General features: G+C 41.9%; 2 protein-coding genes across 2 annotated transcripts in view; one reads left to right on the top strand and one right to left on the bottom strand.

Annotated features, from left to right (window-relative positions):
- The window catches only part of fn3krp (fructosamine 3 kinase related protein), a 34,886-nt gene extending 13,928 nt beyond the window's left edge, over positions 1–20,958 (bottom strand). Inside the window, exon 1 of the mRNA XM_078225418.1 lies at positions 20,604–20,958. Coding sequence (XP_078081544.1) covers positions 20,604–20,744 — 141 coding nt within the window. The 5' untranslated portion in view covers positions 20,745–20,958. The remainder of the gene's footprint in view (positions 1–20,603) is intronic.
- Positions 20,959–21,148: 190 nt separating this feature from the next.
- Positions 21,149–22,152, top strand: part of LOC144501564 (ras-related protein Rab-40B) — a 69,818-nt gene continuing 68,814 nt past the window's right edge. The window contains exon 1 of the mRNA XM_078225417.1: positions 21,149–21,688. Coding sequence (XP_078081543.1) covers positions 21,472–21,688 — 217 coding nt within the window. The 5' untranslated portion in view covers positions 21,149–21,471. The remainder of the gene's footprint in view (positions 21,689–22,152) is intronic.

The following is a 22,152-nucleotide window of genomic DNA, read 5'->3' as shown; positions in this document are numbered from 1 at the left end:
TTAGGTGGATTGGTCATGCTAAATTGCCCCTCGAGTGTCCAAACATGTGTAAATTAGGTGAATTAGCCATGGTAAATGTACAGTTTATAGGAATAGGGAGCAGGGGGGGGGCCTGGGTGCGTTGCTCTTTTGGAAATTCGGTGTACGCTCGGTGGGCCAAATGGCCTCTTTCTGTACTTAGGGATTCTAACTCTGCCCTGAACTCTGTCTCTTCCATGGCCCTTACATGGTGAAACATGCATAAGATAATCAAAAATTATTACTTTATCTGTTCATAGTTGGCAAGATTTCATTTTTTTCTCTGTTCCTGGCAACCACTAAGCACAAATTTTTGTGACACTGCTGCCCTTATTTCCATCCCTCATACGCTCTTATAGAATTAACAGAATGCTAGGCATGAGTCAGTGCAGTTCCCCCAACATGAGGCACCTAATCTAATACCACTCTCCTGTGTATTTGCTTAAATAATCCTCTTTTTCAAGCAATAATACAAATTTTTTTTAAAGAAACCTGTAGTAAGAAGTCTCACAACACCAGGTTAAAGACCACAGGTTTATTTGGAATCACGAGCTTTCGGAGCACTGCTCCTTCCTCAGGTGAGTACAATCCACCTAACCTACACATCTTTGGATTGTGGGAGGAAACCAGAATACACTCACCTGATGAAGGAGCAGCGCTCCAAAAGCTCGTGATTCCAAATAAACCTGTTGGACTTTAACCTGGTGTTGTGAGACTTCTTACTTTGTCTACCCCAGTTCAATGCTGGCAGCTCCACAAGAAATCTATATATCAGCTTTGAAAATTTGTGACCAAGAATTCCATATTTTAACCATATTTTTCTAATGTTCCACTCAATTACATAGATTTGAAAGCATGGAAATAGGCCTATGCCAATGTTTATGTTCCACACACCTCCCACCACCCCATTTCATCTAACCCTATCAGCGTAGCCCTTTTCCTTTCTCTCTTTGGTACTTATCTAGCTTCCTTTTAATAGCATCTATGCTATTCACAACAACTACTCCATGTGCCATCAAGTTATACATTCTAACCGTGCTCTTGAGTGAAGAAATTTCTGCTGAATTCCTTATTGGAATTATGAGAAACTATGACCCCTAATTTTGGACTTCGCCCTGTCAAATGGATTGGGATTGCTAACTATGTAATATACTCCAATGCTTAATTCATGTCAAACTAACAGGTCTGTAATTCCTTGCACTATTCACTTGATCTAAACTTATAACAATAACTACTTTTTTACAATTTTTCTAGTACGACCCATATGTTCAATAAGCTGTGAACAAAAGCTATTGGAATCTCTACTTCTCATTTCCTTGACTGTTTTTGGATGCGTTCCATCTGGTCCAGTTAGCTTAGAAATGTGAAAACACCCTTTGCTTTTATAACCACTTCATTAGTGATCTTCATTCTATCTGTGAGCTTGAATGCATTTATATCTTCCCAGATACCAGGAGAGGATATTACCACTATTTTCAATATTCACAGTATTGAAAGCTGATATAAGAAAACTTAGAAATTTCCACTTGACTCACTTTCAAAATGCCCATTTTTTTGTAAACACTTTGCATTTGTGTCTCAATGCCTTTGTGTTTTTGTTTTGCAAAGTCTTTTAATATATTTATATCTAATCCTATGTATTTTTGTGAACGGTCTTGTGGTGCATTGTGTTGTGTTCCTGTCTCTGAGCCAGAAGCTCCGATTTTGAGTCCCACTCCAAGGCTTGGAAGGTGCATTCATAACGTGGCCAAACAGGTTGCTTGCCAGCCGGTAAATCCTTCCAATATACCGATGGGCAGGCATAAAGAGTGGCAGAGACCCCTGGTCAGCCATGCTTGATGCAGAGTGGTACCTCTCAAGTTTTGGCCACTGGCAACCTGTTCCAGCAAAAATTAGCCATGGAAACAGACATAAGTATATGCTTTGCCTGCCTCACATGCCGCTAGGCATTGTGAAGTTCTGAGATCACATATTTTCATTTTTCAGTTAACCTTCCCATTTTCTCTTGCTGTTTTCTCATTTCCCTATTTAGATCATTCTGCTAATGCAACCTGATATGTGGATTTCATATAATTTGATGCATAGACATTTATTTAACAAATAAAAGATTGCAACTATAATTCATGACAAAAATTGTTACAACTTTCAAACTACTGTACAAATTAAAATATCAAGAGCATGGTTTTATTCGAACGCATGTAACTACTTGGATTTCCTACCATGCCAAAATTACAACAGCTCATGGTTAAAAATAAGAAAATCAATGTAGAATAGATCTGTTCAGAGTCTAAGTTAGTTAAAATTGGTAGATTTATTACCAGTTTCTAGGACTCTGCTAAAGCACTAATAGGTTGCCAACTGGATGTGAAATGACTGCACTTTGCATCATCCCAAGACAGGAAGCTGCGTGGGAAAGTTTTGGCGAGAATCCATTTTCTGCTCGTCTGTATCTATGTATGATCGAGCACAGTGGGCCTTCAGTACAAGATTTTAAAAAATCTGTGACTGAGTCATTCAATTATAGACTATGAGCATGTTTGATTTTACAGGTACCTCATTATTTCTTTTGCTATTAATAACAGAATATATTTTATGTAGAGAGCTGCAAGTTTGTTTTGGAAACTGGTTGAAACGTTGAAAGCTTTTAGAAAATGTGATTTAGTTATGGAATCTTCCCATTAGCCAAAAATTTGTATTTATACACAGTTTATAGCATATTTCAGACATACCTGAATAGCTTATGGACAAATAATTCCCTAAAAATGCTTCTTTTGGCTAGAAAGATGGCTGCGGCACGTGCAGAAACCCATCACCAGTTTTTAGTGGGCAGAACAAGATGCCAAAAAAAAGCTACACCTGCAACACTTTTTGTTTTCAGAAGGCATACACTCTTCCTATACAGGGCTGCACTGCATCTAAGCCTAGGGAGTGATAGATGTAGATTAGCCAAACGAAAGCTTAGAGGAATTTTCAAGTGTGCATAGGATCTTAACTAGCAAAAAGCACATTTCTTTCCAGGACCAAGCACCATTTGCCCAGTGAAAAGAAGTCCATCTGTTGGGAAACTGGCCTGCAACGTTATCTGAAGCTGAACAAGAATCCCAAATGCTAATGATAGTTCATCTTTTCCAGGATCCAATCGAGAACCAGGCTGGCTGGCCAGTCACCCAGCAGGAGGGCCCTGAAATAACGTAAATCTACGGGTTGGAAAGCAGATTACAGAAGTTGTTCTACAGGGCAATCGTGGTCTCAAACTTCTATCATCAGGCATGTTACCTTAGAGTTATCTTCACTTCCAAGAGATTCCACATACTTGTCTCCCTTCAAGGAGTACAGTCACTGGATGCCCATTGAACTACTGATAAGTGCCAATAACTAACTGAGCAGCAGAGACAAAGAGCTGAATTTAATGGAGGTGATGGGGTTCTTGCTTGTCAGAGCCCTGTCTCACCAAGTAATAAGTGCCAGGCACTTAACGACACAGCAACGGGCCTTTCCAGGATCAAAGACCCCAGAGGTGGAAGTCCCAACCATTGATTTGCCAGACAAGCAGAAACCTGAAGTGCTACTGAAATATTGTACCATCTGAGAGGTAGTGGCTGCTGCTGGTAGGATCTGAGGACTAGGATTGTCACTGGATACCAGGTGAGTGATAGCAAGAGCTAGGGTAGGGTCACAGAATAAGGGAGTCAGCAGCAATAGTGGAAGATGGGGTCAGCAGCAAGAGTAGGGGGTGAAGTCCACAGCAAAAGTAGGGGGTCGATTCTCAATGAGCCTCCCCACCCCAATGCTAAGTCCCTCAATCAGGCACTGAGATACTTTGAACAAGGGAGCCCCCTCGAAGTTTGCAGACAAACACGGCAGCGGTTGCTTTTTGGGCTCCCTCATGAAAATGCCCTGCTCACTATTGGGTTAATACCAGCGGTTGAAGTTTGGAGCACTTGGGATATAATGAGGTGGAGGCAGAAAGGTGGTGAGGTCCTATCCACCACCTTGCCGGCTGACTAAATGCCTGGCCAGCTCACCAAAAGTGGTAATTTTTGAAAATCTATAGTTAGAAGTGAATTACTTAGCGCATTGCGGGAGTTAGGTCATGTTCTTACCTCCCTCCTGATGTGGCTCGCTGGCATCCTGTAAATTCCTTAAGCAATGAATTACTGTGAAAGTAAATTCACAGCACAGACTTTGATTCAGTTACAAACACACTGACTAGTCAGGAAGCAAGTTTGAATATTTACCACAGTTGCAAAGATTTTTTTAAGAAAGAGTACTGTTTGTTCTTTCAATAGTCATACACACTACTATCTGTAAACAACCTCTACCCCATCCAGAAACATTCTCATAGATGTTCCACAACCTATACTCTATATTGGATTTTACAGTAGATTCCAACTGTAAAATTGAATCGAGTCAACAAACAAAATATCACCACTATTCTAAACTATCGAACTGAAATTAGCTACAATTGTGACAAAGAAACATGGTTATATTTATCCAAAGGATAGAGGTGCTATGTATAAATTAAATACTCAGCTTACATGAGGACTTTTTAGAATCTGTTCAAATCTTGCCAGGACAAAGTGAAAATTAAGTGTCCATTTTGCCAAGTTCTCGATAAGTATTTGCAAATACAAACTTCAATTCTCACTCCACCACAGATTTTATGTTCCTGAGAACTTCTCTCCTTCAGTTTTTGATTAAATCCTTCTTTCAGCCAGTAAAGACAGTTGATCTGCCTGAATTCACTTTTATGTTTAAATTTACTTATATGCTGAAGAATTTGGGGCGGCACAGTGGTTAGCACTGCTGCCTCTTAGTGCCAGGGACCCGGGTTCGATTCCCAGTTTGGGTGACTGTGTGGAGTTTGCACGTTCTCCCTGTGACTGCGTTGGTTTCCACCTGGTGCTCTGGTTTCCTCCCACAGTCCAAAGATGTTCAGGTTAGGTTGGTTGGCTATGCTAAATTGTCCCTTGGTGTCATGGGGTTAGCAGGGTAAATAAGTGGGGTTATGGGGATAGGGCCTGGGAGGGATTGTGATCGGTGCAGACTCGATGGGCCAAATGGCCTCTTTCTGCACTGTCGGGTTTCTATGAATGTTGCACACTGAGAAATTAACAGCGAAGTGGTCTATTTTCACAAAAAACAATAACAATCTCTTTACTCAAGCAAAATGTAATATAAAATCCATATGAAGGATACTAGAGACTGCAACATATGGCTCGACAAACATTATCCTGATTGAAAAGGCAGGCACATCTACCCACGAATGTTTACATAACTCCAGCCAACCATTAAGCATGCAGAGCAGCTGTCTCTCGCACTTAAATTCACACCTTACCCCATCAACCTGACTGATGCAGATCAAAGAATAAAACTGTCTAAATTCTCCAACTACTTCAAGTTTTAAAAGCATCGTTCAGAAAAGTTGGTTATATTATTTTAAACATCTACGGAACCACAAAAAAAACTCCAGTCTTCATCACAAAATGGGTTTGGTTGTAAAAGGCACTCTATTCCAGTGTTTTCCAGATTACCAACCATTTAACCTTTCTAATTCAGAACCAAAAATGAAACAGGTCATCTCATGTTCAACAGTGAAGGAATAGTCAAGGTGGTAAATTAGTCTGTTTCCTCAGTTTTCACTTGAGATGAAAGTTGCACAATTGGATCTTGTCAAGGTACTGTTTCGTCTGAAGCAGTCCATGTTCAAATGCAATCAGACCCCTGGATAATATGCAGCCTTGGGTTGACAAGTGGGGCAAGTACCATTCGCACCATGCAAATGGCAGAAAATTACCATCTCCAACAAGAGAGAATCTTACCAGCACCCCTTGACATTCAATGACATTACCATCATTGAATCCCCTCCCATCAATATCCTGGGGGTTCCATTTACTACAAACTGAACTGTACTAGCCATAAAAATACCATGGCTACAAAGGCAGGTCAGAAGCTAGGAATCCTGCAGAGACGAACTCACCTGCTGACTCCCCAAAGCTTCTCCACTCTCCACAAAGCATATCAGGAATGTGATGGAATACACTCCACTTGCAGCTTCAACAACACTCAAGAAGCTTAACACCATCCAGGACAATGCAGCCCGCTTCATTAGTATACCTCCACTACTGGCGCACAGTGGCAGCAGTGTGTACCATCTACAGGGTGCACTGCAGCAACTCACCATGGCTACTTAGACACAACCACTACCATCTATAGGACAAGTGTAGCAGATACATGGAAACACTACCACCTGGAAGTTCCCCTCCAAGGCAACCCACCATCCTGACTTGGAAATATCTTGCCGTTCCTTCATGTCGCTGAGTCAAAATCATGGAACTCCCTCCCTAACAGCATTGTGAATGTACCGATACCACAAGGACTGAAAGGGTTCAACAAGGAGGCTCACCACTACCTTCTTAAAGACAATTAGGGATGGGCAAAAAATGCTTGCCCAACCACCGATGATGACGACATCCCAAAAATGAATTATTTAAAAGACAGTAACTAAGGAGGACATTCAAGAGTGACGCCTGGAGATAAATATTGAAATGTTAAGGACTGAAAGAAGATAAATTGACAAGTTCAGAAGTACACAGCCCAGAAAGTGGAAGGAAATTGAGGAGATGACTTGAGTGCAAATAATTTTTCAAAATTCCTTGGAAAGGAATTGGGCCAAAAGATGAGAGGGTTATAATTTTTATAGTGTTGTTCAAATTAGGGGAAAAAGCTAAATCGGGAAAACGACAGTGTATATTTTTTTGACTAAATTCTAATATTTATCATAGTAGTCGCTCTTCCATACTCTTTTTTGGTATTCCTATGGTCATATTTTTGCCTTCTTTCATAAAAAAACTAAAGCAAAATACTCATTAAACAAGCAGGAACCCAAAGACAACTAATGAGATGAATAACTAATTAATTTCTTGAGGTCGTGTGAGTAGATGAATGAATGTTGCCCAAAACAGTGGGAGTGCTCCCAGCTCTTCGACAGAAATGCCATAAAATGTTTTGGGTTCGCCTCAACAGGAACATGGGTCTTGCTGGTGCTTCCAGCAATGCAGAACTGACATAATACTGACAAATCATTTATGTAAGTAATAAAGGCTCTGGCATAAGAGCAACGGTGTTCGCTGTTCATCTCAAAAAAAGCTGTTTACAAAGATCTAGTCATCTCTCTGGTGTGGGTTATCCTTCCCTGAAATAAGTTTAAATCAGGTGCTAAAACAAGGCAATCTTCAAATATGCAGCAGAAGTGATGTCATTAAGCAGTGTCAGCAGCCAGTCACATTGAGGTATTCTCACAGACATACAACCAGGAAATAAATGCACAAATTACTCTTCACTTCTGATTAAACTATATGTGCAACACAAACATTGGATTAAGACAGAAATATCATAAATGAAATACTTAAAAATTAAAAATGTGGAATATTTTATCATAATGGCAAAATTTGACATTCTGCAAATATATAATTAGTTTTTCAGGACCGGAGAGGCTTTTCAACTGTAATTATGAACTTAGTATGCTGTTAAAAACACAATTACATCCCATTCAACAACTTTTGCACAGGTTTTTACAGCAAAACTAATAGCATGAGCGAGAAAATTATTGTCAATTCAGTGATTTGTATTTGATTGCAATTAGGGACTCCAACAGTGCACCCTATGGGGAGGTGCAGAATCACTGACAACATATTGCTGTGTTTGACTGTGCTTGGTGCGAATTCCAGAATTTGCTGTCAGTTTCAGAGGTGCAATGATGCAAAATCCATGCTCCATATATTTGCTGGCAATGCTAAATTTGGGATCACGGTAGACCTTGAAGAAGAATGCAAAGGAAATGCAGTGGGAGAACACAGAGCATTAGGGATTCTAGACAAGGTTCTTTAAAATCTGAATGCAAGTAGAAAAAGGCACAAATAATTCTGAGTTTTAAAACTGAGCCAGAAATACAAGAGCAAATGAAGTCATGTTTTTTTTTATAAGGTGTTAATGGGAGTTGGGATATTGTATGCATTACTGGGCAATATATTACATTTGCATTTACATTGCACTTTTAAGATGAAAACATCCCAAAGTGCTTCACAGAAACATATTTTAAAAACTGAACATAGTAGAAGGAGTTACCAATGTTCGCTGAGAGGTGGGTGTAAGGTAGGTGATGAAGAAGGGAAGGGAGGTGAAGAAGTAAGTGGACCAAGGGAGGAAATTCAAGAGCTTGAGGCCTAGGCAACTAAAGGCAAAACTGTCAATGTTGGGGAGATGGAAGGGGATGCACAAGAGAGCAGAGTCAGATATACAGAGTTGCAGGGTGGATGTAGGGCTCTAGGAGATAAAGAGATAAGGGGTAAGGCCCATTTAAACATGAGGCGATCACTTTAAATATGAGGTGTTGGAGGACTGGAAACCAATTTGAAGTCTGACAAGGATTATGGATGAGCAACAAGACAAGGGTTTCAGCAGCATATGAGCTGAGATAAGAAGCAGGTACAGGCAATGTTACAGAAGTAAGCAGTATCTGTGATAGAGAGGATATTGAGCCAAGCTCAATTAAGGATCCAAGGGGATGCTAAGGTTGTAAACTGTATGTTTCAGCTGAAGACTGACCAGAGAGGGGATTGGAATTAGTAGCAGAATACAGTTTGGAAAAGGCTAAGAATGATGCCATCAATCTTCCCAATGTTTAGCTGGAGGAAATAGCAACTCAGCCAAGATTGGTTGTTGGATAACACTGAAGCAGTTTAACAGGCCAAGAGAAATGGTGGAGAGACGGAGCTGGGTGTTGGCATGGTATATGTGAAAGCTGACAACATGCCTATGGTTCATGTTGCCAAGAGACAGAACATAGATATGGATGAGAAGAGGGCAAGGGATTCATCCTCAGCAGACACCAAATGTAATGTAGCAGAAGTAGGATGTTAAGCCATTTCTGGAAATACTCTTATTACAATTAGATAGCTGTGAATGGAACAAACCACTTAGCTGGAGAAACTTTGGGAAGAAGATGATGAGATCAATTATTTTAAGGTTACAACGAGGTGGTGGAGGAATAACATGCCAGTCACTGAAACTGTCATTTGTGACTTTGGTTAGGATCATTTGAGTGCTGTGAAAGGACTGGAAACCTGATGAAGAAGATGAATTCCTAAATGGGAAGCAGCAACACATCAAAGCACTTCAGAGATGAAAGGAAAGTTGTAAATGTGGTAGCAGTTTATAAGGACAGAAGGTTCGAGGTTTTTTAAAGCAAGGCTAATGAAAGGGAGGTTTTGAAAGGGACGGGGGTTGTACCTGAGAAAAGGGAAACATTTACAATGTCAGCTCGCATGAAAAGCAGAAAACGATGTTGGAATGTCACAATTTATTAGGAATGGGGCTAGGACAGCCAGAAGTGGGTTCAACGCTTCTGCTGATTTGAGCTGCATGGACAAGTGTACTGGGAGAAAGAGGAAATTTAAAGACACAGTTGGTGGTGCAGAAAAGAGACCGAGTTATCTTTGCTTTCCAGGGTAATCTTGGAGTAGCATGTGATTTCGGCAGAGGGCGAGGTTCAATAACAGTTGATGTGGCCCAAGCAGATATGTGTCTTTTGGACAAATGAACAAAAGAGAGACCAGATTAAGAGTAATGGCTGGATGGGGTGGAGAAACAGTTGTGCTGTGGGACAAGGACATTAAATATGGGAAGTGAAGGCAGAAATGAGCAAAATCAACAACTGAACTATTCCTCAAATGGAGAATCAAAGGCTTGTAGGGAGATTGAAAGTGTAGTTATAAGTAAGTTGGGGGGAGCTTTTGCTAGATTCAAACACAGACGTGGGAATGGAAGAGGAGGGGGGGGGGGGGGGGGGGGAGTTTCATCAGTGTCTAAGGCCATAGGAGAGACTACAAGAAATGGCAAGGACAAGGGGTGGGTCATGTATATTAATAGGAGAATTTATATGAAGCAAGAGAATAGGAGAGGCATTGAAATCAGCGTAAAGGAAGGAAAAGGTGATGATGAGTGAAAGGAATGAAGATGAAGAGTTACTCAGTGCAGAAGTGGAGGGAGAATATCTTGTGGTCAAACTCAGTGTAGGGGATAGGAATTTTTTTTTAAGGTGGTGTGAAACAAGATTCTCAAAGCAGAATATGATGCTGAGAGATAGGGCAAGAGACGAAAGTGTGAAATAATGATAAGGGTCAAAGCTCTATTGTGGTAGTTTGGCCAAGGCAGATGGTATAATGTTTAGTCAGATTAGGAGGCTTCAGTAAAGAATGAACAAGTCAGAGAGAAGGTAGAATGGAAATTACTCAAATTGAACTAGGAATAAATGAACTAGGAATAAATTACAGTATTTGAATTTTCTTAATGGATTTAAGGGAGATTTTCAATATTATGAAAAGCTTAGTGCATGATTTATTTTCTGTTGGTTGATGAATTGGTGACAAGAAAGTGTAGACTAAGGATTAACACTCGAAAGATTGTCCTTGAGATGGTAATTGTGAGTCACTTTCTTGAAGTGCTGCAGTCTATCTGTTGTAGATACACCAACATCCTACTTGGATGAGAAAAACTGTGGAACTCTACCTCTGTAGGAATTCATATCTGTAAGTAAGGAGAAAGATGAAAAGGAAAGCACACTGAGGATATATGAGCATGGAATCCTTTGTCATGTGCCCATTGAAACAATTACTATAACATCATTTAAAACTGAATTGATAAGTACTTGAAAAGAAACATTTAATTCAAGAAAAAGGTAAAGGACAGGAAAAGACTATTGACAGTTCTGGCTGAAGGTTTGCACAAACAAATTTGTAGCAGGCCAAATATCTCCTTTTGTCCTTTAATTATCTAATTCAACCGTGTGCACTGACAGACAAGGTGGGCAGACTTATGGGAAATCCAGGGCGACTCACCCTCAATTTTTTTGCCCTAACATGTTCCTTCCTTATTTCTCATAGATATGAATTCCTGCAGAAGTAAAGTTCCACAGATATAAGTTTTTCTCGTCCAAGTAGAGATGTCGGTGTATCTACAACAGGGAGACTGCAGTGCTTCAAGAAAGCAAATCACAATCACCTTCTCAAAGGCAACTAGGGATGGGCAACAAATGCTAACTTTGCCAGGGACACTCTCGCCCCATGAATTAAGAAGAAAATAACTGTTCTTCTGTGACAGTCCAGATCCTAAGTTTGAAAAGCTGTGTTAAAGTTCAAACCAAATCCTGTACTCAACCAACATCCACACTCGTGCAAAGGGGTTATTGGAGATCAATAAGTATGACCTCAGTTGATTTTCTCTTTTCTAGCCCAGGGACACTATGAACAGGTCAGGCATTAATATTATTTCCCCCTGATAAGATCAGCCAATTTACTGCAATGCAGCGATCAAATCTGGGACCTCTAGTCTATGTGCTTCAACTATGTGCTGTATTTATCAATTCGTTTTCAATTCAGTTTCTAAGTTCCTGCTCCAGAAGTGTCTGCCATCTGTCTGCCTTCCTGTCAATCGGATGGCCATGACACAAATATATGCGCACAAGGAATCATAGCCAAAAAAATTGTATACTCACATATTTTAGGACAGAAACAGCCTTGGACTCGAATTGAGTTTTATAATTGGGTTGATTTTTTGCTTATACTGGTTCAGCTTTTGTAAATATTTACAGTAGATGTCAGTGAATATAATGATGCTTTTTCGGCTTGGTGGAAGTGACAGATCTGATGGGCTCTGTAGTTTGTTTTTAAGTAAAACATCAGGCTTCATAGAAAAGGCAAGATTCGTTCATTGGTCTTATTATTTTGGATTCTTTCTTGATGACCAATTTATGTGTTGATCTATTGTGGATTCAAGAATTGGTTGCACAAAATAAAACTGACATTTAGTTGGTGTCAGCCATTTTAAGTAATTGGTGGTTATTTTCTGTTGCTACAGATAGTCAGGACAAAGTTGCCTCAGAGCAATTTTCTGGGCATAGTTATAGGAATGAGAAAAGCTCTAAAGTTGATTTATTAGTGTCACAAGTAGGCATACATTAACATTGCAATGACGTTACTGTGAAAATCCCCTAGTCGTCACACACTCAGTATCATAGTTTTTCGTTGCTTGCTTGTAACTTCACAAATCTTTCTTTTCTCAAAAATAACAAACTATAAAGCCACTGAAATTGTAGCTGACCAATAGTCATGAACCTCAGGAGAGGAGGAAAAATATCAAAAACTAACTTTATTCCAGAGAAATTTATAACATAGAAGCAAATAAATTCATCTTCAATTGTAACCTGTGTGGAAAATCATTATTTTTGCATCACTTCACCTCCAAAATAATGTTACTTATACATGAATATCTATGCAACATGGTACATAATTGTAAAATATAGGTACATTAAAAAACCTGATGGATTTCTTCCAAGCATACAAAAACAATGGGCAGGAAAAAGACCAGTTGGTGCATCAAGCCTGCCTCATATTCATGATGCCAAGAGCTTCACAATGAGTGAGGACATTCATTTGCAACTTTTTAGTTACTTGCACATTTTAATCTTCAAACAGAAAAAAAACAATTTTATCAAGATAGCTGTTGCTCGTGAAAACACAATGAGGTTTACATTACAGACAAATTTTTTTGAGGAATATTCCTCAAAAAGATTTGTGAGCAATGTAAATCTTGTGTTTTTCATATCAGTTGTACTGGCAGCAGCTGTCTTGATAAATTTCTCCCTTTAATCCTGCAGATAATAATCCCTCTTGAATGGATAAAAACAAATTACTGTGGATGCTTGAATCTGGAACCACAAGAGAAAATGCTGGAAAATCTCAGCCGGTCTGGCAGCATCTGTAAGGAGAGAAAAGAGCTGACCTTTCGAGTCCCAGATGACAAAGGGTCATCTGGACTCGAAAAGTCAGCTCTTTTCTCTCTTTACAGATGCTGTCAGACCCGCTGAGATTTCCCAGCATTTTCTCTTTTGGTTTCCTTCTTGAGTGGGACTGAAGTAGATTGTTACAGTGTGGAGTCAGCAATGGCAGAGCCACAAAGGACAAATATGGCCTCTTGCCTGTGTGATGAAAGTGTGCAAATTAAATGTATATATATTGTATGTTTTTATTGTTTCAGGAGAATGTTTAAAGTTCAGATTTTCTTTCTACAGGTAGTCAGTATGTCTGGATGAAATGCAGCTCGGTTGCTGGGAAGCAGGATAATTACTCATTTCAGCCTTGCAAGTGGTTATGTTAAGTAGAGTTAATGGACTTTTGCTTACTTAAGTTCCCCTGGGGTTGCAGATTAGAGTGACTAACAGGGTCATGTGATAATGTGGTTTATGTACTCTCCTGGATCTGCAGGAAAAGAAACAGTTTTTTTCAGAAACAAGTTTGAGTTTGGCTGAAGTCAGGGGAATTTTTAAGATTTCTGAAAGCTCTATATCTCTGAATGCTTCAAGGTTGCCTACACTCATTAGATCAAGTATATTTAAGATTGTTAACTATATTTAAAGTGGGTTTTAATCTACAAAAAGAATGTTGCTTATTTGGAACCAAAATAGTGAGAAGTTAGAAATTTGGAGTTGTTCCTTTTCATGTTTTAAGATTGTCCAACTGTTAAGAGTTACGCTGTTTCATTTTGTTTGAGCTATAGTTAAATTGTTATGAATAAAGCTTGTTTTGGTAAAAGGTCCCTAATTTGTCAGTGGAATTACTCCTGGAGCAAAGCATCCTTTCTTCACATTTATACCAAAATATAAAATTTATTGGGGTCCAATCTGGCTGCATAATCTACCTTGGGGTTCTGGTCCAGGCCCTAACACCTGCAAGAGGCCATATTGGTTCACAGTGGCGCTGCCATTGCTGACTCCACAATGAAAAGATCTACTTCAGTCCCATTCAAGAGGGGATTGGATTATTATCCACAGGGAGAAAGTGGGGGAATGGCAATTGGTGCATTCATCATTCAGAGAACTAGCACAGACACAATGGGTCAAATGGCCTCCTGTACTGTAACAGTTCTGTGATTAATCACCTGCACACTGCCTCAAGCATCCCAGGGCAAAAAACATTGCAAAAAAAGCTTTATTTCAATTTAATTTGAACATTTTCATTTATTATTTATAGAAATATAGTATTGGAAATGGGAAAAATACTGTTTGACTACATAGGATCATAAGCAATAGGTGGCATGAAATAGTCAGGAGCATATTCAACCAGACTTGGTGACAACAAAAACAGAAAATGCTGGAAAATCTCAGCAGGTCTGACAGCATCTGTGGGGAGAGGTAGAGCCAAAGTTTTGAGTCGAGATGATCCTTCATCAGCTCTGACAAACGGTCATCCAGGCTTTCAACGGTGGCTCTATTCTCTCCCCACTGATGCTGTCAGACCTGCTGAGATATTCCAGCATTTTCTGTTTTTGTTTCAGATTCCAGAATCCATAGTATTGTTTTTATCAGAGTTGGTGACTCTAATTTTACCCCATCCAAATACATCCATTCAAAAACACCGAAACTTTCTCCATTTCAGCATCAAATTAGTTTTTTCCCCCAAATGGTTCTTTAGGTTCCTCCCTTCTATCTTGAAAGATTATTTAATACATTGATCATTCCCTGTGTGATATCTATCCTAAATTTGTTTTTACAGTCTTGACCTGTGTCCCCTTTGTTTAGCTCCCCCAATTCAGGGGATTTCCACAGCAACTTCATTGCAGTGTTAAACTGTCTGTGTGGAGTTTGCCCATTCTCCTCGTGTCTGTGTGGGTTTCCTCCGGGTGCTCCGGTTTCCTCCCACAAAGATGTGTGGGTTAGATTGAATGGCCATGCTAAAGTTGCCCCTTAGTGTCCTGAAATGTGCAGCTTAGAGGAATTAGTGGGTAAATATTTAGGGATATGGGGGTAGGGCCTGGGTGGGATTGTGGTCGGTACAGACTCAATGGGCCAAATGGCCTCTTTCTGTACTGTAGAGATTCTATGATTCTAATGCAAGCCTATTTGTGACACTAATGGATAAACTTTAAACTTCAAGGTTTTCCGTCCAATTATAGAGTGCACCTCCACTTGGGCAGCACAGTGGTTAGCGCTGCTGCCTCACAGAAGCAGGGACCTGGGTTCGATTCCCGGCTTGGGTGTCTGTTTGTGCGGAGTCTGCACATTGTCCTCATGTCTGCGTGGGTTCCTCCGGACGCTCCGGTTTCCCCCCACAGTCCAAAAGATGTGCTGGTTAGGTGCATTGGCCATACTAAATTCTCCCTTATTGTACCCGAACAGGCACCAGAGTGTGGCAACCAGGGGATTTTGAAAGTTTCATTGCAGTGTTAATGTAAGCCTACTTGTGACATTCATAGAATCCTTACAGTGCAGGAAGAGGCCATCGGCCTATCAAGCCTGCACAGACAACAATCCCCCACAGACCCTATCCCCATAACCCCATATATTTACCCCACTAATCCCCTGACACTGTGGGGCAATTTAACATGGCCAATCAACCTAACCCGCACATCTTTGGTGTGGAGATGCTGGCATTGGACTGAGATGAGCACAGTAAGAGGTCTCACAACACCAGGTTAAAGTCCAACAGGTTTATTTGGAATCACGAGCTTTCGGAGCGCTGCTCCAGGTCACTCACCTGATGAAGGAGCAGTGCTCCGAAGACTTGTGATTCCTGTTGGACTTTAACCTGGTGTTGTGAGACTTCTTATTGTACACACATCTTTGGACATGAATAAATGCCTGGGGCATTGGGACCGGTTCTGGGGGAGGTGGAACTTATACAAATTGGATGGGTTACACCTGGGAAGGACTGGGACTGCTATCCTAGGGGGAGTGTTTGCTAGAGCGGTTGGGGAGGGTTTAAACTAATACGCTAGGGGGGTGGAAACCTATGTAAGGAGTCCAAGAAAGAGCAAGCAAGGACAAAATGTGCGGAGAAGGTTCCAACATCAAAAATCAGGAAAAAAGTTAAAAGCAAGGAGAACTCAGGAGATGTTATTAATGGAAGTGTTAGAATTCAAAAGGAAGGTACAAAAACTAGCATAAAGGCTTTATCTGAATGCTCGTAGCATTCGAAACAAGGTAAATGAGTTGACAGCACAAATCATTGCAATTGAGTATGATTTGGTGGCCATTACAGAGACATGGTTGCAGGATAGTCACGACTGGGAGTTAAATATCCAGGGGTATCAGACTGTTCGGAGGGACCAACAGGAAGGTAAGGGAGGTGGTGTAGCTCTGATATTTAAGGATGACATCAGGGCGGCAGAGAGAGATGATATGGGTTCTATGGGGAAAAAAGGTTGAATCCATTTGGGTGGAAATTAGAAATAGTAAGGAGAAAAAGTCACTGATAGGCGTAGTCACCAAATAATATCACGGTGGGGCAAGAAATACACAAAGAAATAACTGATGCATGTAAAAATGGTACAGCAATTATCATGGGGGATTTTAATCTACATATCAATTGGGGCTCAAACCAGATAAAGGAGGGTATCAAAATGCCTCAAGGCAGCCTTGAGGAGGAGTTCATAGAACGTATCCGCGGTAGCTTCCTTGAACGGTATGTAATGGAACCTACAAGGGAGCAAGCTATCCTAGATCTGGTCCTGTGTAATGAGGTAAACACAGTGAGAAGTCTCACAACACCAGGACTTTAACCTGGTGTTGTGAGACTTCTTACTGTGTTCACCCCAGTCCAACGCCGGCATCTCCACATCCTGTGTAATGAGACGGGAATAATTAATGATCTTACAGTTAGGGGTCCTCTCGGAAGAAGCGATCACAGTATGGTTGAATTTAAAATACAGATGGAGTGTGAGGAGGTCAAATCCAATACCAGTGTCTTGTGCTTAAACAAAGGCGACTACAAAGGGATGAGGGAGGCATTGGCTAAGGTAGACTGGGAACAAAAATTTCATGGTGGGACAATTGAGGAACAGTGGAGGATTTTCAAAGCAATTTTTCACAGTGCTCAGCAAAAGTATATACCTGTGATAAGGAAAAAGATAATCAGCCATGGATATTTAAGGAAATAAAGGAGGGTATCAAATTGAAAGAAAATGCATACAAAGTGGCAAAGATTAGTGGGAACCTAGAGGATTGGGAAATCTTTAAAGGTCAACAGAAAGCCACGAAAAAAGCTATAAAGAAAAGTAAGATGGATTATGACAGTAAACTAGCTCAGAATATAAAAACAGATAGCAAAAATTTCTACAAATATATAAAATGAAAAAGAGTGGCTAAAGTAAACATTGGTCCTTTAGAGGATGAGAAGGAAGATGTAATAACTGGAAATGAGAAAATGGCTGAGGCATTGAACAGGTATTTTGTGTCGGTCTTTACAGTGGAAGACACAAATAACATGCCAAAAATTGATGATAGGAAGGCTATGGCAGGTGAGGATCTACAAACTATCATTATCACAAAAGAGGTAGTGTTGGGCAAGCTAATGGGGCTAAAGGTAGACAAGTCTCCTGGCCCTGATGGAATGCATCCCAGGGTACTAAAAGAGATGGCGGGGGAAATAGCAAATGCATTAGTGGTAATTTACCAAAATTCGCTGGACTCTAGGGTGGTTCCTGCAGATTGGAAAACAGCAAATGTGACGCCACTGTTTAAAAAAAGAGATAGACAAAAGGCGGGTAACTATAGGCTGGTTAGCTTAACTTCCGTAGTAGGGAAAATGCTTGAATCTATCATCAAGGAAGAAATAGCTAGATATCTGGATATAAATTGTCCCATTGGTAAGACACAGCATGGGTTCATGAAGGGCAGGTCATGTTTGACTAATTTGGTGAAATTCTTTGAGAACATTACATGCGCAGTGGACAATGGGGAACCTGTGGATGTGGTGTATCTGTATTTCCAAAGGCATTTGACAAGGTGCCACACCAAAGACTGCCACATAAAAGTGCACGGTGTTACGGGTAATGTATTAGCATGGATAGAGGATTGGTTAACTAACAGAAAGCAAAGAGTGGGGGTAAATGTTTTTCTGGTTGGCAATCAGTGACTAGTGGTGTGCCTCAGGGATCAGTGTTGGGACCACAATTGTTTACGATTTACATAGATGATTTGAAGTTGGGGACCAAGTCTAGTGTGTCAAAATTCACAGATGACACTAAGATGAGTGGCAGAGCAAAGTGTGCAAAGGACGCTGAAAGTCTGCAAAGGGATATAGATAGTCTAAGTGAGTGGATGAGGGTCTGGCAGATGGAGTACAATGTTGGTAAATGTGAGGTCATCCATTTTGGTAGGAATAACAGCAAAATGGACTATTATTTAAATGGTAAAATATTGCAGCATGCTGCTGTGCAGAGGGACCTGGGTGTCCTTGTGCAAGAATCACAAGGAGTTGGTTTTCAGGTGTAGCAGGTAATTAAAAAGGCAAATGGAATTTTGTCCTTCATTGCTAGAGGGATGGAGTTTAAAAACAGCGAGGTTATGTTGCAGCTGTATGAGGTGCTGGCGAGGCCACACCTGGAGTACTGTGTACAGTTTTGGTCTCCTTACTTGAGAAAGGATATACTGGCACTGGAGGGGGTGCAGAGAAGATTCACTCGGTTGATTCCGGAGTTGAGAGGGCTGGCTTGTGAGGAGAGACTGAGTGGACTGGGGCGAGACTCATTGGAATTTAGAAGAATGAGGGGAGATCTTATAGAAACATATAAGATTATGAAGGGGATAGATAAGATAGAAGCAAGGAAGTTGTTTCCACTGGCAGATGAAAGTAGAACTAGGGGACATGGCCTCAAAATAAGGAGAAGCAGATTTAGGCCCAAGTTGAGGAGGAACTTCTTCACACAAAGGGTTGTGAATCTGCCCAGTGAAGCAGTTGAGGCTCCCTCATTGAATGTTTTTAAGTAAGAAGTCTCACAACACCAGGTTAAAGTCCAACAGGTTTATTTGGTATCAAAAGCCACAAGCTTTCGGAGTGCTTGCTGCTGTTTCGTCAGGTGAGTGGGACTTCTGTTCACAAACAGGGCATATAAAGACACAAACTCAATTTACAGAATAATGGTTGGAATGCAAGGCTTTACAGGTAATCAAGTCTCAAAGGTACAGACAATGTGAGTGGAGAGAGCGTTAAGCACAGGTTGAAGAGATGTGTATTGTCTCCAGACAGGACAGTTAGTGAGATATTGCAAGCCCAGGCAAGTCGTGGGGGTTACAGATAGTGTGACATGAACCCAAGATCCCGGTTGAGGCCGTCCTCATGTGTGCGGAACTTGGCTATCAGTCTCTGCTCAGTGACTCTGCGCTGTCGTATGTCGTGAAGGCCGCCTTGGAGAACGCTTACCCGAAGATCAGAGGCCGAATGCCCGTGACCGCTGAAGTGTTCCCCAACTGGAAGAGAACACTCTTGCCTGGTGATTGTTGAGCGGTGTTCATTCATCCGCTGTCGTAGCATCTGCATGGTCTCCCCAATGTACCATGCCTCGGGACATCCTTTCCTGAAGTGTATCAGGTAGACAATGTTGGCCGAGTTGCAAGAGTATGTACCGTGTACCTGGTGGTGTTCTCACGTGAGATGATGGCATCCACCATCCACAGATGATAACACCATCCACCAGGTACACAGTACATACTCTTGCAACTCGGCCAACGTTGTTTACCTGATACGCTGCAGGAAAGGATGTCCCGAGGCATGGTACATTGGGGAGACCATGCAGACGCTGTGACAACGGATGAATGAACACCGCTCGACAATCACCAGGCAAGAGTGTTCTCTTCCTGTTGGGGAGCACTTCAGCGGTCACGGGCATTCGGCCTCTGATCTTCGGGTAAGCATTCTCCAAGGTGGCCTTCACGACACACGACAGCGCAGAGCCACTGAGCAGAGACTGATAGCCAAGTTCCGCACACATGAGGACAGCCTCAACCGGGATCTTGGGTTCATGTCACACTATCTGTAACCCCCATGACTTGCCTGGACTTGCAAAATCTCACTAACTGTCCTGGCTGGAGACAATACACATCATTTTAACCTGTGCTTAACGCTCTCTCCACTCACACTGTCTGTACCTTTGAGACTTGATTACCTGTAAAGCCTTGCATTCCAACCATTATTTTGTAAATTGAGTTTGTGTCTTTATATGCCCTGTTTGTGAACAGAACTCCCACTCACCTGATGAAGGAGCAGCAAGCACTCCGAAAGCTAGTGGTTTTGCTACCAAATAAACCTGTTGGACTTTAACCTGGTGTTGTGAGACTTCTTACACCAGTCCAACGCCGGCATCTCCACATAATGTTTTTAAGGTCAGTATAGGTAAATTTTTGAACAGTAAATGAATTAAGGGTTATGGTGAGCAGGCGGGTAAGTGGAGCTGAGTCCACAAAAAGATCAGCCATGATCTTATTGAATGGCGGAGCAGGCTCGAGGGACTAGATGGCCTACTCCTGCTACTAGTTCTTATGTTCTAGTAAAAACTTAAAAAAAACATTTTTTTCAGGTCAAAAAGCCCAACCAACCCCTGCCCTTCCTCATGGCCCCAGACCTTTAAACAAGAGGTATCAGAGCAACCACTCTTTCCAATGGCCTGCTGCTGCAGTTAACTGTATCAGACAGAGCCTCCCATTATGCACATCATAACAACATTCAAAGAAACAGAAAAGGAAATGCATTAACCTGGTTTTTGTGATTGATTTTGACAAAAACTCTTCCTGAGTCCGTCTCATAACTCTGCCCTTGGCTAATACACCCGCCCCCTGCGTATCCCAGCTCTTTCAGAGTAACTGTGTTCAGCTCCCTCTTCAGCAAACTCTCCATCTTCAGCAGACTGGCTGCGGGGACCTCGACAGGTGGATGTCAACCAACCCGCCTGATGCAGATACATGAACAAGAATACAGGATTTTCCTGAATCGTGAGACGGGAAATATTTAATTCCTGCACTCGAGCAGCTGTTGGTTAATTTTCTGGAGATCTGATTTGAGGAAACCAAAAATAAAGCAGGCGCGACTGGAAGCTGTCCCCCCCCCCCCCCTCAGGAAGAACTACAAGTCCCACAATCCCCCGCAGCGCAGGTGCCGCCGAGGACCCCAGCGGGTGGGAGATGTAAACAAGCGGCGCGGGGAGGGAAGGCGGGGCTAGCCAGTGATTGCCATTCGAAGGTGCCCAATCAGGGGACGGGATGCCTGGAGGCGGGGCCCGCCCACACGGGACGTCAACCAATGAGGGAAGGGGGAGGAGGTGCGGGACCGTTCCGGACGGCTCAAGGGGGACGTTGAAACCGTCAGACGGCGAAGAGATCGCTGATGAGGGCGATGCGAGCTGGAATTTAAAGGGAGTTTTAAAGTGGAGCTCGAGCAGATTGGAAAGATCGGTCGGTGAGGGGAGGGGGAATGTGTGCGACAGTTCAGCAGTAGTTGGAGGTGAGAAAGAGATGGGCAGGAGACGCAGGGTCTTTTTGTTGTCGAGCAGGCGGTGAATGGTTGTCAGCGTCCTGAGGGGGGTTTTCCTCGGGAAAGTCAACGGCGGCGAGCTGAAACTTGTCTGATGAATTTCTACCTGTTCAACGAAAGGAGCTGCCGCCAGTCCGCCGCCCCAGCATGGAGCGTAGCCCGTGAGAGGATGAGCCACAAAGGCAGCCCGGTGAAGGCTTACGACTTTCTGCTGAAATTCCTGCTGGTGGGTGACAGCGATGTGGGGAAGGGGGAGATCCTGGCCAGCCTGCAGGATGGAGCCAGCGAGTCACCCTATGGTTACAACATGGGTGAGTAGTAAACACAAACCCTCCCCTCCAAACACACACAAGAGCTGGGCAACCGGTATGTTCCTTTTTTAAGATGTACTTCGTTCATGGAGTTTCTAAAATTACATTACATGACTTAATGTAATAAGAAAATTGACTGCACAAAGTCAAATCGTTTTTTTTCCCCCAACTGGAAAAACAGAAATTGCTGGGGAAAAACTTAGCAGCATCTCTGGAGAAACAGAACGTTTTGAGTCCGGTATGACTCTTCCTTGGCACTCCAGTGCTGAATGTTACTGTATTTGTAACTATAGTTGATATTTACAACAATCGTTGCAGATCCAATGTACAGCCCGAGGAGTATTCTAACCCCTCTGTGTCCTGTCACTGAAAGGTGGGAGCCTTTCCCCAATATGCCTTTGTGGTGGCCACTCCAGGCTTCAGTACGTCTCTCAGCATGTAGTCCCGGACCTTAGTCCAAAGGT

Source organism: Mustelus asterias, chromosome 12, assembly GCF_964213995.1.
Source record: "Mustelus asterias chromosome 12, sMusAst1.hap1.1, whole genome shotgun sequence".
NCBI lineage: Eukaryota > Metazoa > Chordata > Chondrichthyes > Carcharhiniformes > Triakidae > Mustelus > Mustelus asterias.
This window is presented reverse-complemented; position numbering and strand designations above follow the sequence as displayed.